Below are 16,655 nucleotides of genomic sequence, written 5' to 3' on the forward strand. Positions count from 1 at the left end.
TGCTGATCTATCAAGACTTTAAAGCCTCCACAATAATCACCAGATGCAGTGACACTACACAAACATGCAGCTGTTTCACCATGTAAATAGCCACCATTCTCTCTATTGACCCCTTCTATGCTGTTTTTTTTAAAAGCAGCCCAAAATCAATGCACCCCTTTCCCAAATTCTAAGGCACCCACCTGCAACTCAGAAATGAAAATATCTCGCTTTCGTCATCCCCTTCTATTGTGCACTTATTTTAATTTTATCTACATTTATAACCATGCAGTCTGTTCCCTTCTTATTTTACACCTTGGAATAACCTGCTTATCAAGACACCCCAAACTCCCAGGCTCTCTTTGACAAGGGTTTCTAAACATGTGTTTGCTTTAAAATGCCCCCCTTTCCTTCCTTGTTACTCAATGATTTTCATACATCCAATAGCTTGTTTACCCGGAATCCTATAGCTGTAATAAGTGAGGCATCTCAACCCAATCTTTTACCTAAAGGCAATAAATGGTCTGACTAGGATCAAAGACAGTTTTAAATCCCAAATGACTTAAAAATATTTGGCAGCTGTTGCACAAATGAGGACATCTGCAGAAGGAAATACAAGAACTTCCTTCCAACTGTAATAGTGAAGATCTGGTTAAATAATCCTGGATCAGCTGGGCAGAAGGATTTCTCCCTGCTCTAAACAATCTGAAATAAAGGCAAAAATCAGGTACCTGAAGCTTTCCTTTGTCGTAGGCCAGTTTATTCTTACTGTCAGTCAGCTCTGCTAGAACCTGTTCGACCTGCTGTTGAGCATGCTGGGAAAACAAGAGCAGAGGTCACTGTCTCCTAGGAAAAACAAGCCAAAATGGACTTGGGCTTCAGCATCTTGTCTCTCCCTGAGGTTTAGTCCTTTTTCCCTTCAAGTTTTAGAACTACCTTTGTCCTCCTGTTTTGTCCAGATTTTCATTTAAAAATGAGGTCAAGAGTTCTCACCAAGTGAAACAACATAGCAGCAGAAAGATGTAGTCATACCACCATAAGCCATGCCAGCCTATAGGAAGAAGCAGGCACACACTGGTTCTCAACCATTTAGACCTGGATCATAGAGCCTAACCTCAAGCACAGGCAGCAAGAAAGTGAATGGCAGAAGAACCTGCCCTCTGGCAAGAGGGAAAGGAGGAGAAAAGGAATTGGCAAAGGACAGAGAGTGGGGAAGGCAAGAGTCATAGGCAAAGAAATGGTTCAGAGTGAGAGCAGGTACCAGAAGAAACAAAGAATTGGAAAATTATGGAGATGAACTATTTTTAAGCTTCATAACATTTTGTTGATTCATACTCCTATGAGTGACTGACTAATTATTGTGAAGCTAATTTTGTGTGTGGAGCGGAGATGGTAAATTGTCACTTATTATATTTTAATAATATAGACAGTATTTGGTCCTGCCATGAGGGCAGGCGACTGGACTCGATGACCTCTCGAGGTCCCTTCCAGTCCTAGAGTCTATGAATCTATGAAACTTTAAAGAACTTAACTATCTTATAATTAATTTTGATCACCACATGACAGACAGACATAAGCTGTTTCAGCTGAATTTTCTCTAGCTTCCTGATTAGAGGACCTATTTACAGTGGTGTTTTTCTGAAAGTCTCACGCTGACACAACTTGCGTAGACAGTTTTTACTACCATGAGACCTGGACCTGCTCAGTACAGTTGGAGGACACAGTGGTAAAAACTCTGCAGCTGGTCTGCACTAACACTTCCACTGTTTCTAGCACTGGTCAAGTTTCAGTGCTACAGCAATAGTGAGAGAGGACAGGAAAATAGACAGCAGAAATGACATCTCCAAGTACCAACAGAAGTGTTAACTGACTTGTATCTAGCTATCTTCTATGTTATGGTGTATACAGGCTAAAGTCCCACCTACACTACATAATGGAACAGAATACCCATGGGAAAATCCCCGATATAGTTGTACTTCAGGACCCCATGGGTACATACTCGGCGTGGTTAGTCTGTGTCACTGCTTGCCGCTACCCCGGCTATACAGCTATTTTTAGCACTCTAACTTGAGGAGGGCTAGCACAGGTAGATCCACACAAGTTTGGAATCACACCTCTAACTCCAAGTGTAGCCATAGCATAAGTGGTCCCTTCAGCTAGTCATAAATCCTTCCCACACAGCATGAACATTTTTACTCTTTAACAAATTCAAATGGAAACCTGAAAACAAAATTAACATGTAGCCGTTATTTTATGCTTTTGTCTCTCCTCTCTCACATTCCATTAGTATGGAAACTAGGCACAGAAATATCATGAGATCAGGATAACTATTTTAGATTGTAGCTTGACTCCTGACATTTACTCACCAGTCAACACCGGGGTTACCTACCTATTTTAGAACAAACTGAAGGCGAGAATACACAGGTCAACAAAAGCTGACTGAAAATCTCAGGTTACCTGCTGGTGTTCCAGTGCCACCAAGCGATCCATTAGCCTCTTGTTCTCCTTCTCCAGATTCTGCAGTGTGGATCTCATAGCACCCATTTCTAGCTTCAAAACAAAAGACATGATTGCAATTGGATTTTTCCTTAAGTGTCTTGGATACAATATATATCAATGGACCAAATTTCAACCCCAAGTGTGTGAATTATTCACAGGCCCTCATACCTAGAGCTACTTGCTTTTACCTTCCCTTCAGCACTAGTGATTCAGCCTTCCCCAAAAAGTTAACCTGTCAGGTAAGCTCAGCAGTAAGTATGCTGCAAACACACTGAAGTATACATCACAAATCCAACATTTAATATCTCCAAGCTATGCAGGTTTGAGAGCGCTACACAGAAGATAAGTACATATGGCCTCAGAATTCAGTGGGGGCTGAAAATACTGTTGAGGTGGTGCATTCAATCCCTAAGGAACAGCGAGAGTCTCATGTGACCATCAACCTTCAGCAATGGTGGAAGCTGTAGTGTAGACGTGAGTCTAACCACAGATTATATAGCTGTAAAAATAACTGAGTTCTGTCTCATCACAGCTACAATCATTGCTATAGTCAAAAGAGCTGCACCAATGGTAAATTATCGCAGTAAAGTTTGCTAAAGCAGATGCAATCCTGCAGTCCAGTCCAGAGATTCATGTCTCCTTTACAAGCCATCTGGCATCACTACCATCAGTGCTAAAGAAAACTCTCACCTCCCTGTCACAGGTTCAGTTAAGATAACACTCTTTGTACTATGGATACCAACCCAAAAGAAGGGAGAGAATCAGAAGTCAGAGCAAAGCCATGCATACTTGGTAGTACCTTGTTCCCAGTTAGTTCCATTTCCAGTTTGTTCCTCTCCTGTGTTACATCACTTGCTGTTTTCTTCATCTGCAATAAGGAATTAAAATAAAGTCACTTTTAAAATCAGCCAAAAAGCGACTCTACTAGATCCACCCTAGAGATCCATTAATACTTCCAACAGAGAGATGTAGCCCTTTATCTCAGACAGAGGGGTCACAGACCAACCCAGAAATTAGAAACAAGGCACTTTCCTCAGTTCCCTTCCCTGACAGGGCAAGGCAATATCATAACTGTTACATTGCAATCTACTCCCTTATGTCCACCCACTACTAGACATATCACCAATGCTGTCTGCCATGACACTAAAGCATCAGAATGGGAGGAGGCCAAAGATTATGTTCCCACCCATATTTCCACATTTGCAGAGAATATGAGACTATACTACTTCACCATGGGACCAATACTGGGGAGGATGGGAATTTTAGCAAAGTAGATGGAAATGTCTTCTATGATACACCTTTAAAATAAAAGTAAGAGACTGTAAAATATCCATTGTACTTCTTGCTGAAGACTCTCCTTCTCCATCAGTAGAGATCCTCTCTCTTTCAGTGCTGTCTCCAGTTCACCTCGAAGTCTAGCGATAGTAGACTCCAGGAGCACCTTCTGTGTGGTTGTCATCTCCTCAGCTAGGCATGCTTTTTGTCTGCAGCCAGCATGCTCTGTGTGCAAGGCCTCCCTGTGTAAGTGAGACAGGAAACAGCTGAGTTGGAGTTCAATACCTCACAAACTTAGATGTCGTGAACAGAAAATGGATTTTACGTTATATACCAGACATGCTTATTGGTACCTGTTTTACTGTGTTCAAAAGTCCCGATTAAGTATCAGCCAACAGGAAATAAGTAGAGCCTGTAGGAGGCTTGGATAGATACAGGGACCAGGACACACCAAAGACGGCTAGCACGCAAGGGAGAAGAGGTCAAAGGATAAAGATTTAGAATATTCTTCACTCACAGCTCTTTTTGAAGTTGGGCTTTTTCGTTCTGCATGCTTTGCAGCTCTCCTATAATGTTGGCACGAGCAGCATCCAGCAGCAAGTCTTGTTCCAGCAGTTTCTGAGTCATCCTCTCCTGTTCTGCCTAAAGAGGGAAAGGAAATGTCAGTGTGAAAACTCCAAAGGGTTATGCAAAAGTCTACAGCAGGGTTCGGCAACCTTTCAGAAGTGGTGTGCCAAGTCTTCATTTATTCACTCTACTTTAAGGTTTCGCGTGCCAGTCATACATTTTAATGTTTTTAGAAGGTCTTTCTATAAGTCTATAATATATAACTAAACTATTGTTGTATATAAAATAAACAAGGTTTTCAAAATGTTTAAGAAGCTTCATTTAAAATTAAATTAAAATACTGACTTACGCTGCCAGCCTGCTCAGCTTGCTGCCAGCCTGGAGTTCTGTTCACCTAGGCCAGCAGCGGGCTGAGTGGGACCTGCAGCTGGGATGCCGGCTGCAAGAGGCCAGCAGCCGGGACCCCAGACCGGGGGGTTCAGGGGTCAGGGCAGAGGGCAGTAGGGGTGTGGGGGGTGTAAGGCAGAAGGCTGGGTGTATGGGGGGGGTACAGGGATTAGGGCAGAGGGCTGGGGGGGTGAGGGGTGCAGAGCAGAGGGCTGGGGGTGTGGAGGGGTTTAAGGGTCAGGGCAGAGGGCTGGGGTGTGTGTGGGGGGGGTACAGGGATGAGGGCAGAGGGCTGGGTGTGTGTGGGGTGCAGGGCAGAGGGCTGTGGGGGGGGGTTCAGGGCAGAGGGCTGGGGTGCTTGGCTCGTGGGGGTGCTCCCAGCCCCCTGCCCTGAGCACCTCAAGGCAGGGGGCTGGAAGGGATATGCCCTGTCCCTACCTCTTCTCTGCCTCCTCTATAGAGCAGTGAGCACGCTGCCACTCTTCCCCCTCCCGCTCCCCCTCCCCTTCGCAAGGGCCATCAGCTGATCAGTGCAGGGAAGGAGGAGATGGGGAAGGAAAGCAACACGCTGGGGGAGGGAGCAAGCTTGGCTGCCGCAGGACCAAGCTTCTGCCTCCTGCCCTCACAAGGGAGAGCAGTGGGCAGGGGGGCTGGGACCGCAGCAGGCAGCAGCATGCCACTCAAAATCAGTTCATATACCGTGTTTGGCACGCGTACTTTGGGTTGCCGACCCCTGGTCTACAGCAAAAAAAAGACTGGTAGAGGGCACAAAGCTACTATTTAAACCAAAGTGTTCTCTCCTGGTCAGTTTGGGGATTTCTGTATCCTGTCTTATTACTGGATAGCTCCAGTAATTACTTGCTCCAATTTTTCAACATCTTTCTTGAAATGTGGACACCAGAACTGGACACAGTATTCCTGTAGAGATTGCACCAGTGCCAGGGGCAGCTCCAGGCACCACCACACCAAGCGTGTGCCTGGGGTGGCAAGCCACGGGGTGCGCTCTGCCGGTTGCCGCGAGGGTGGCAGGCAGGTTGCCTTCGGCGGCATGCCTGCAGAGGGTCCGCTGGTCCCGCAGCTTCAGCGGACCTACCGCAGGCATGCCACTGAATCCGCAGGACCGGGCACCTCCCGCAGGCAAGCCGCCGAAGGCAGCCTGCCTGCCGTGCTTGGGGCGGCAAAATACCTAGAGCCACCCCTGACCAGTGCCAAGTACGGAGGTAGTATAATCTCTCTATTCCTGCTTGATATCCCCCTGTTTATACATCCAAGGATTGCATAAGCGCATAGCCATAGCATTACACCTGGAGCTGATGTTTAGCTGATTAGCCATCATGACCCCCACATCTCTTTCAGAGCCACTGCTTTCCAGGATACAGTCCCCCATCCTGTAACTATTACTTATATTTTGTTCTTAGAAGACCTTACATTTGGCTGTATGGAAACACAGTGTCTGCTTGTGCCCTGTTTAGCCTGTATTATTTACCACTCCCCCAATCTGTGTGTCATCAGCAATCTTTATCAGCAATGATTTTCTGTTTTCTTCCAGGTCATTCACAAAAATATTAAATAATGTAAATGTTTGGTGGTGTTTTGGGGCCTGCCCAAAATACCCTTCTAAGCAATGCAAGGCAGCATAAACACCCTTTTAAAAAAAAATTAAAAATCTGTACTTGCTATTTAAAGGGTATCCAACCATAAACTGGAATTTCTTTAGTCAATTAAAAAAATCATCAATCTGATGATGTCTCTTTTAAATAAATACTTGCTAGATGCATCAAACCAAAATAGTGAAGTCTAGAAGATTGCTATCAGTCTAAGTTTTGAATTCTCTGTTCCAAGGGAAGAATGCTCTGTGCCATTCTCTGATGACACCAACTGGCTGACAGAAAAATAGTTATAGATGTCAGAATGAGCAGGGGCTAGTTCTGCACTGATGAGAAGGCAGGAACCGTGTGGAGGAAGGAGAGTGTAAGAGAAATATTCTTCTCTTCTCTGGAGAAGAAAGAATAAATTCCAGAAGGTGATACATATTAGAATGAGTGACTTGGGGAAAGATTGGATCTAGTCAATTAAACACACTCCTGGCTACCAAACTGCGCACTGATTCTATTCTCACATTAATTTTCATTTTATCAAGGATACTGCCTGTCATTTGAGCAGGAGGAAGATGGAGAATTATAAGATAACATGGTTTTACATTTTATTGGGGTTTGATACCAAGTGTTCAAAACCAACTATGTCAAGCTGACTCGAATTCGGAGTCTTAATCCATAAAATATTTTACAGGATGTAACTGGTTTATTGAGCTTTCCCCTCATCTATTCTTCCTGGTCTCTGAGCCACAGATGCTTCACATTGGCTATGTTACTAGCCTAATTTTGAACTGCATACCTTAAGCATGGCCTGATGATCTGAAATGAGTTTAGCATTCTCCATGGAAATGCTTCGAAGTGTAGCACTCAGTTCTGAGCATTGTTGGTTCAACTGGTCATTAATGATCTACAGAGGGGAAAATATACAAGTTTTTATTTCAAACTTTCTACAGTAGAAATAAAAACACTTACAAACCTATCAATTTCTTTTATATTTCCTCTACCCCCATCATCTTGCAGTTTTGAAGGTCAATGTGACCTTTGCTATAACTAGGTCCACTGAGAAAAGTGTTCAGATAACACCAGTTTTCAGTGGAAGGGTCAAAAAGTGTGCTGCTGTAAAAATACTGTAAGACTGGCACAAACCAGTATCAGCAACGCTAAGGGTACTGAAGCTCTACCCTGATTCACTCAATGACACTTAGTATTTGAAATAGCACAAGGCAAGACCAAAGGATCAGATTCCATTCTATAGTTTAAAAAACACGTTGTCTAGAACCAGTCACTGAAGGACTGTCTAAATGCCAGTTGCCCTTTGCCTTTCTCCAGGAAGGGAAAGATGGACTTGTGACAAAAATACAGGACTGGAAATCAGGAGATCTAGGTATTATTCTCAGCTCATTACAGAATGCTTTTTTGTAAGGGACATCTCTTTACAATTTACACTATAGCAATGCTGCAGAAATGCCAAGACTCTAAAGATCCATTCACTTCACTGGAGAGCTGCTGCTAAACGAAAAACTAAAGCAGCAATTAAGTGTCTTTCATAGATTCTAAGGCCAGCAGGGACCATTATAATCATCTTGTCTCCTGCCTAACACGGGCCATAACAACATCCAGTAAATCCTACATCCAGCCAGTACGTTGTTTGAGCTATCCTGTCTCTTTTAGAAAACTATCCAGTCTTGATTTAAAGTCTTCAAGTAATGGAGAATCAGCCCTTTCAATATGTAGAATTTGCGCCTTCTTAGAAGTCTAAGTATATCAATAAAAGCAGCCACAAGATTGGAAGCCTATGTTAGAATTGTGGCTAAATCAGAGACCATAAACTAAAGTGAATATTTTGGGATTTCAAATTTACAACATACAGAAACTAAGTCATCATATTTAACATCTGTATCTGAAGACTCTTCATTGTCACCAGCCCAGCAAGCAGACTGTGCAGTTTTCATTGTGTAGCTCTACCCCAGACCAGGGAGGCATACCAAGATGTGAGAATTACACTCAATTAGTCATTGTAGATCCTGTCCTCTATGTTTTAGCTCTGTGATATGGTAAGAGATGCTACTTTCATTACCTGTACTTTCTCTGCTGTCTCTCGCAGAGCTGTTATTTCAGATCGCAGTTGCACATTTTCCTCATGTTCTTTGCTGAAAGACAGCTCCGCATTCTAAAGGGAAGAATCAAACAGAATTTCTCCATGAGAAAAGGTGAAAACAGACACAGTGTATTTCATCATCCAGCCAAGAATTTCAGGGCATTTCACATTTGTCTCTCACTTTTGTTTAACAGAGCTGGTTAGCCTGTAACAGTGCTACTTAAGCACCTGTAGATGCCAGCCTGGGCTCCATTAATATAAACTTCCTTTGACAAGGATAGCCAAGATTATGATACTCCAGTTAGCCTTTTCTACATGTGTATTTTATTTATTTGGATAGTCAAGCACAACCTCATATCAATTCAAAACACCTATTTGCCTTTACTGTCAGCAATCTTGGCATCATCCTTGACCCTAAACTATCCTCCTGCCACAAATCCTACATCTGCTCATCTATCACCACTGATGCAGCACTGCTTATGTATACCAAGCCTTGACATCACTAAAACCTTTTTGCTTTCAAGCACAGCTTTGGGCTGCATATACACAGACCGCATACAGACTGTAAGTTCATTGGGGGCAGTGACTATTTGTTGTATTTGTACAGTGCTGAGCACAAGGAGATCTTGTTACATCACTCAGTCTCCTACGCACTACCATAATACACAAAATAAAGAATAATGGATTAGAAAGTAAATAGCTTCTTTCTATTGCAGCCACACTTGAAATTTTGCATTCAACTCTGGATTCTTCACTGATAGGAGCCCTTCCCCATAGTAGTAAATATAGTACCCCCAAAAATCCAAGACAAACCTAGATTAGACACATAATTTGTGACATTAATCCCTATTTTGCTAACTGTTCAGTAGCCTTTAAGGGCTTCTCTTACACAGGGAACTCAGAAAAATTAATCCAAACTAACTAAAAAGTGTGAATTTAAAATGGATTAGTTGAACTACATTAAGCCCCTGTGTAGACATTCTTACTCAGAATTAAAGCGGACTTCATTTTATTTAGCCTTGAGTCTCTGAGTGGCATTTGTTCACATAAAAAAGACGCTATCCAATCTCACCCACATGACAGTCCCTGTACATGAAAGGAATAACAGAGGGTCTGCAGGTCAGGACTGAGGTACAGTGATGTTTTGCTTCTTACATTAGAAAAAGGAGAAAAATCAACCCCTTCCCCCTCCAGCAGTTGTTTACAACTTACTTTTGCTTCTTCACTGAGCTGGGAAATGATGCAGTTTCTGGAATCTAAGGCAGAGCAAAATCAAAACAAAGCCATGAAACTATATGGTTGTAAATCAAAATGTCACCTTTTTAATTAAAGTGGGTTGCTTAGATAACTGAATATGGAACAAATGTGCAAGATTTCCATTAACATGCTGCTGTGTCTGATGACACTTTTATTGATAGATCTAACCTTTCAGCAGGATCACTGTAGAGCACATCCTTCCTTCCTGTTAATCACAGGCAAGACTACTACCATTTTTTTTTTAAGAGGAAAGTACACTATTGTGCCTCTTACTTATGCATGCAATTACTGTGATTGCACATGCATCCTGGGTAATTGTGCTCATAACCTGAATTATGTGGCAATTGTACACAGATTACGTGCAATACCATATATGTTTTTGTGTCTAAAAACTCAGGCCCCTAGTTTACACACACACACACAGGGTACAAAAAGAATGTACTTGTGTTGGTCTGAATGAACTATCTGTATACCGTGCCTCTTCCAGTTCTGCACGGCTTCTGAATGAGATACTGACAAAGGTGAAGAGGATGAGAGATACATGAATGAAAAGAATATAAAAATGAAGCCAATCAAAGGTTCTTGGTTACAACATCCAAAGTACACTGTGGAAAGTCAGTCAAAAGATATTTCAAATAACAAAAGAAGAAAGCCTTAATAACTTTTACTTTCCGCATTAATCTCTCCCCCAGAAGTAAGCAAACTCCCTTTGGAGAAGCTAAAGGGAAAAAAATTAAATGAAAAATACCATTTCATTTCTTCCTAATTCAATCTGTGGGGAAGGGATCAAAGTACTTGGTGACAAGCTAAATTCCCTCTAAGCTGCATGGCCACACAGCTGCCTATTAAGTACTGCATAGGCGCTCAGGGATCCGGCAGGGAGAGATGCCTCTCCCCAAGCCCTGACCTACCGTGTCGCCCTTCCCACAGCCCAGCCAGGCCCTGCTGAGGGGACAGGCACCACATCCCTGGCCCCAACCCAACCCAGCCCACCCCTGCTGTGGCTGGGGGAGAGGTGCCTCTCTTCAGCCTAGGTGCTGCTGCAGGGAATCCTCTCTCTCTCTCCCTTGTAGCCCCAGGGAACACCAATGCACCCCAAACCTCTCAGGCCCAGCTCCACCCCAGAGCCCTCAGCCTCTCCCTCCCCCGCAACCCTCTACCCCAGCCCTGAGCACCTCATCCCCAGCCCCACCCCAGAGCCCGCACTCCCAGCCAGAGCCCTCACACCCCAACTCTCTGCCCAAACCCTGAGCCCCCTCCCACACTACGAATCTCTTGGCCCCACCCCACCGTGTCACACATCACCTCCATATTGGTGCACATAACAAAATTCAGTCTGCATGTGGGTGGGGAAAATTAAAGGGAACACTGGTGACAAATATCAGGTTTTAATCTTTTAGTGCATACTAGAAATTTACTAAGTTTCAGCCCAAATTTGTCACTTGGGTAACAGATGGATTTTTGTTTGGGGGAAAAGGAAACTGTTCTGTGTTTGTACAGGAAGAGAGCTCTCTGCCACCCATCCAATCCTACTATAACAGCATGGCAAGATTCTCCTGTTTTCATACCCAACTAGTGGGTGTTGGAACCCTTAAGCAAGCTGCAGGTTAATTATTGCTATCTCATTGAGACAGATATGGCTCATTAAATTTCACCCTGAATATAAAGGAAGAGGGAGTGGCTCTCTGGCAGAAGAAACTAGAATCTGGAACAGACAGGCCTTGAGGGAAGGAACCCTAGGAAAAACACTTAGGCAATATTGAGGATTTTCTGGGGATGGGGGGGCAGGGATTTTATTTTTAAAGAAAAAAGCAGATCCCAGGAGGCCTTTCATTGTGAGAGTGTGTAACTTTTGTTTGAAATTGGGTGGAAATTCCACCAGCGTACTTCACTGAAGCAGGAATTCCTGATCAGATCAACTAAATTTTCATTCACTGACATCTTTGTTCTGAGAGGCTGTTGTGTTCTCATTAAATCCCTCCCCTGCTTCACAGTGCTTCTCACAGCATCTCCCAAATTATCTAAAGGAAAAGCGATCAGGGAACTTTTCATGCTGTGCTATCTTACACCACTACCCATAGCTCCAAAAGACCGAGTCATTAGCAACCAGCATAATAGCCAAATATCAGTTCAAGAATTAAGTCCTATGATTACTCACTAGCTCAAATCTTCTCTGTAAGAGACTCGCATTGATGAAATCCATTAAGAAAATTGCCATCATTCTATTCCCTTCTCTCTATTATTACTGCAGCTACTTTTCCTCCAGCTAGGAAAAGTTTCAGCGGCTTCAGATAAAACCCAAGAGAATTCTCTTCAAGAGTTCATCACCTCATAATTAGCAGTCCTCTCATTAGCCAATATAGCTGTAGCCTATCAGGAGGATGCTACTAGCTTTGAAATGATGGACCTCAGTCACTCAAGCCTCTGCTGTCTGGTAGGGAAGGTGTTGTAAGGCTAACAAATCAGAATCATAGAAATGTAGGACTGGAAGGGACCTTGATAGATCATCTAGTCCAGTCCCCAGCACTGAGGCAGGACTAAGTATTATCTAGACCATCCCTGACAATATTTGTCTAACCTGTTCATCTTCCTCTGTAATTTGTTCTAGAGCTTAACTACTTTTACAGTTAGGAAGTTTTTCCTAGTGTCTAACCCAGTGGTATGCAACGTATGGCACGTATGCCGAAGGTGACAAGCAGGCTGATTTTCAGTGGCACTCTCACTGCTCAGGTCCTGGCCACCAGTACAGGGGGCTCTGCATTTTAATTTAATTTTAAATGAAGCATCTTAAACATTTTAAAAACCTTATTTACTTTACATACAACAATAGTTTAGTTATATATTATAGACTTATAGAAAGAGACCTAAAAATGTTAAAATGTATTACTGGCACGCAAAACCTTAAATGAGAGTGAATAAATGAAGACTTGGCACACCACTTCCAAAAGGCTGCTGACCCCTGGTCTAACCTAAATCTCCCTTGCTGCAAGTTAAGCCCAGTACTTCTTGTCCTGTCTGCTGTAGTTAAGGAGAACAATTTATCACCCTCTTCTTTATATACTTGAAGACTTATCGTGTCCCCCCTCAGTCTTTACTTTCCCAGACTAAACAAACACAGTTTTTAAAATCTTTCCTCATAAGTCATGTTTTCTAGACTTTTAATCGTTTTTGTTGTTCTCTGCTGGACTTTCTCCAAATTGTCCAGATCTTTTCCAATATGTGATGCCCAGAACTGGACACAGCATTCTAGAGGAGGCCTTATCAGTGCTGAGTAGAGTGGAAGAATTACTCCTCGTGTCTTGCTTAAACACTTCTGTTAATACATCCCAGAATGATGATTGCTTTTTTTTTTTTTTGCAGCAGTATTTTATTGTTGACTCTCATTCAGTCTGTGATCCACTTAACACCCAGATCCCTTTTCTGCAGTACTCCTCCCAAGGCAGTCATTTCCCATTTTGTGTTTGTACAACTGACTATTCCTTCCTAAGTGTAGTACTTTGCATTTGTATTAGTGAATTTCATCCTATTTAAGAACGTTTCTCCAGTTCGTCCAGATCATTTTGAATTCTAATCCTGCGCTCCAAAGCACTTGCAACCTCTCCCACCTTGGTATTGTCCATAAATTTTATAAGTGTGCTCTTTGTGCCATTATCCAAATCATTTATGAGAATACTGAACAGAACTGGACCTGAGAGATGTCCCCGCAGGACCCCACTTGATATGGCCTTCCAGCTTGATAGTGAACCACTGACAACTACTTTCTGTTTTGTTTTTGCAACCAGTTATGCACCCACCTTTTAGTAGATTTGTCTAGGCTATATATCACTGGTTTGTTTATGAGAAGGTCAAGTGTGTCAGTATCAAAAGACTTACTAATATTGAGATATCACATCTACTGCTTCCCCACATCCACCAGCTTGTTGTCAAAGGAGGATATTAGGTTGATGTGTGATGATTTGTTCTTAAGTAACAGTCAACATGGATTTATCATCACCCTGTTTTCTTCTAGATGCTTACAAATTGCTTGTTTGGTCATTTCCTCCATTATCTTTTTGGGTACCGAAGTTAAACTAACCTGTCTATAATTCCCTGGATTGTCCTTATCCCTCATTTTATAGATAGATACTATATTTGCCCTTTTCCAGTCCTGTGTGATCTCATCTGTCCTTCACGAGTTCTCAAAGATAATCACTAATGGCTCAGAAATATCTTCAGCCAGTTCCTTAAGTGTTCTAGAATGTATTTCATAAGGCCCTGCCGACTTGAAGATATCTAACTTATCTAAAGTAATTATTAACTTGTTCTTTTCCTATTTTGGCCTCAGATTCTATCCCATTTGCACTGATGTTCACTATGTTAGTCGTCCAATCACTGCTAACTTGTTTGGTGAAAACTGAAACAAAAAAGGCAATATTCAGTCCTAGCTGAGAACCTATCATACCCAGGTCAGCTTTCAGCTGTGTACACTCCTGCCCCAGCTGTGCAGTTCTCTCCTCCTCCTTCTGTAACCTCTCTCGGGCAAGCTGGACATCCCTGTGCAGGCCATGGCAGTCCTGCTGCAGCACCTGTACCTATAGGGATATCACACAATCAGCTTTTCTCTGGGATATAGAGTTTTATAAAAACATGAGAATGTAAGCAAATTTCGGAATCCAAATGGTTAGCCTATTGGAGAGGAAAAAGCTAATCAGATTGTTTCAAGCATAATGTTTTAAAGAAGAATCACAAAGGGCAGGTAGTGGGGTATCAGAGGTTGTAGAAAGGGTCCCGATTACCTGCTTATTTTATGCAGTCAAGCAGGTGGAGCTAGAGATAATAAAGATACATATCATAAGATATGTGAAATCAAATTAGCAGGGTGGCCAGCGATTTTATTACCAAGGATCACAGAAAGACAGGCTTTGTGGATCGGCCACTGCAGGCAGACTGTTAAATAAGCAAAGTCTGAACGTATGAACCATTCTGTCTCTTCTCGCACTACTTATCAAAACTGGACATTGTGATAAATACAAACATCAGAAAGCATGGGATGGATTAAATTAAACCATTTTCTCTCCTTTTAATCCAATCTTGTTTTGCTCATTCACTGTTAGTTTCCTGTGTAACTTGAAGTCTGCAAGAATCTTATGATAACTAACAAAAGCTAGGAAAAGAAGAAAGTATGAAATTTCTATTAGCAGTATGCTGAACAATTCCAGAGGCAGCAGAAGGGACCTTGAAGGAACAGAAATTAAGTAGATGCTTGACAGCCCAAAACCTATTTTCCCAGGATTGAGAAAATACATAAATAAATCACTGTTTGCTCATTTGATTAATTTAAATGTGACTAAATCTCACAACCTGTTTTGTTGTTGTTTTGTAGTCCTGTTGTAGTGCTGTGGATTTAGAAATGTTTAGGCAGCCTTTGTTGCCTGGGTTTTTTGTTGTTTATCTGAAGTATAACCAAATCACTCTCTGCATTCACCTCCCTTATGCTTCACAAGGGCTTCATATTGCAAAGGCACTTGTGAACTGAAAGTCACCTTTGTTATTGTAGGAATTCCTGGGGAAAACACTGTTACTCCAGAAGGTTTAAGAACTCTATGTAAAATCTTCAGAAATGTTGTTTTCTAGCAGAAAGCTGTACCAGTACTTTGCTAGCTGATACAACTATGCATATTTCTTTTTAAAGTTCAATATTGTTTAGTTACTTATAAAACATTGAAAACATTTGTACCATTGATAATATTGAAAAGGCCAAAATAACCCAAAACCCTTAACTAAAATTAGAGAAATTGTCAGCTGAAAAGTTAGGATAAACCAGTCATAATTAACTTCCTTTACCTTCTGGTGTGTCATGAATATCAATGTAGATTCCTTAATACAACCACAATACATACAGAGGCTTTCCATAAGAATGGCCATACAGGGTCAGACCAATGGTTCATCTAGCCCAGTATCCTGCCTTCTGACGGTGGCCAGTGCCAGATGCTTCAGAGAGAATGAATAGAACAGGGCAATTTATTGAGTGATCCATCCCGTGTTGTTCAATCTGTTTCTGGCAGTCAGAGGTTACGGGACACCGAGAGCATGGAATTGTGTCCCTGACCATCTCTATGAACTTTTTTTTTTTTTTTAAACAGTTATACTGTTGGCCTTAATAACATCCCCTTGCAATGAGTTCCACGAGTTGACTATGCATTGTGTGAAGAAGTTTGTTTTAATTCTGCTGCCTTATTCATTTAATTGGGTGACCAGTGGTTCTTGCATTATGTGAAGGGGTAAATAACAAACACGTTTCCCCCCATGCCATTCATGCTTTTATAGACTTCTGAGATATCCCACCCTTAGTTGTCTCTTTTCTAAACTGAACAATCCCCATCTTTTTAATCTCTTCTCACATAGGTGTTCCATATCCCTCATCTCCCTCCCTTCCCCCGTTCTTTTTCCACTTCTAAAAGCTCTTTTTTTAAGATAGGGTGAGCAGAACTGCATGCAGTATTCAAGGTGTGGGTGTACCATGGATTTATATAGTGGTATTATGATATTTTCTGCTTTATATATCCCTTTCCTAATGATTCCCAACATTCTGTTGATTTTTTTGACTGCTGTTGCTCATTGAGCAGATGTATCCAGAAAGCTATCCACAATGACGTCAAGATCTTTCTTGAATGGTAACAGCTAATTCAGATCTCATCATTTTGTATGTACAGCTGGGATTATGCTTTCCAATGTGCATTACTTTGCATTTAGCAAGACTGAATTTCATCTGCCCTTCTGTTGTCCAGTCACCCAGTTTTGTGAGATCCCTTTGTAACTCCTCACAATCTGCTTTGGATTCAATTACCTTGAATAATTTTGTATTGTCTGTAAACTTTGTCATCTCACTGATTACCCCTTTTTCCAAATCAGGTAGGAGTATAGTGAACAGAACTAGTTCCAGTACAGATCCTTGGGGGACTCTGCTATTTACCTCTCTCCACTGTGAAAACTGACCATGTATTCCCACTCTTTGTTTC

General features: G+C 42.1%; 2 protein-coding genes across 11 annotated transcripts in view; one reads left to right on the plus strand and one right to left on the minus strand.

Moving 5' to 3' along the window:
* GTF3C3 (general transcription factor IIIC subunit 3) overlaps positions 1-16,655 on the plus strand; it is a 74,867-nt gene that overhangs the window by 51,612 nt on the left and 6,600 nt on the right. The window lies entirely within an intron of this gene.
* The window catches only part of CCDC150 (coiled-coil domain containing 150), a 46,344-nt gene that overhangs the window by 19,607 nt on the left and 10,082 nt on the right, over positions 1-16,655 (minus strand). For 8 of the 9 annotated variants that reach the window (XM_030580893.1, XM_030580894.1, XM_030580897.1 and 5 more), the window contains 9 exons: positions 14,099-14,228; positions 9,613-9,656; positions 8,380-8,472; positions 7,102-7,209; positions 4,271-4,395; positions 3,818-3,995; positions 3,278-3,346; positions 2,437-2,529; positions 711-794 (listed from right to left, as the gene is read on the minus strand). In XM_030580893.1, the coding sequence (XP_030436753.1) occupies positions 711-794; positions 2,437-2,529; positions 3,278-3,346; positions 3,818-3,995; positions 4,271-4,395; positions 7,102-7,209; positions 8,380-8,472; positions 9,613-9,656; positions 14,099-14,228 (924 nt within the window). The remainder of the gene's footprint in view (positions 1-710; positions 795-2,436; positions 2,530-3,277; positions 3,347-3,817; positions 3,996-4,270; positions 4,396-7,101; positions 7,210-8,379; positions 8,473-9,612; positions 9,657-14,098; positions 14,229-16,655) is intronic. The other variant, XM_030580896.1, reaches the window with a different exon arrangement.

Source organism: Gopherus evgoodei, chromosome 11 (assembly GCF_007399415.2).
Source record: "Gopherus evgoodei ecotype Sinaloan lineage chromosome 11, rGopEvg1_v1.p, whole genome shotgun sequence".
NCBI classification, from domain to species: Eukaryota; Metazoa; Chordata; order Testudines; family Testudinidae; genus Gopherus; species Gopherus evgoodei.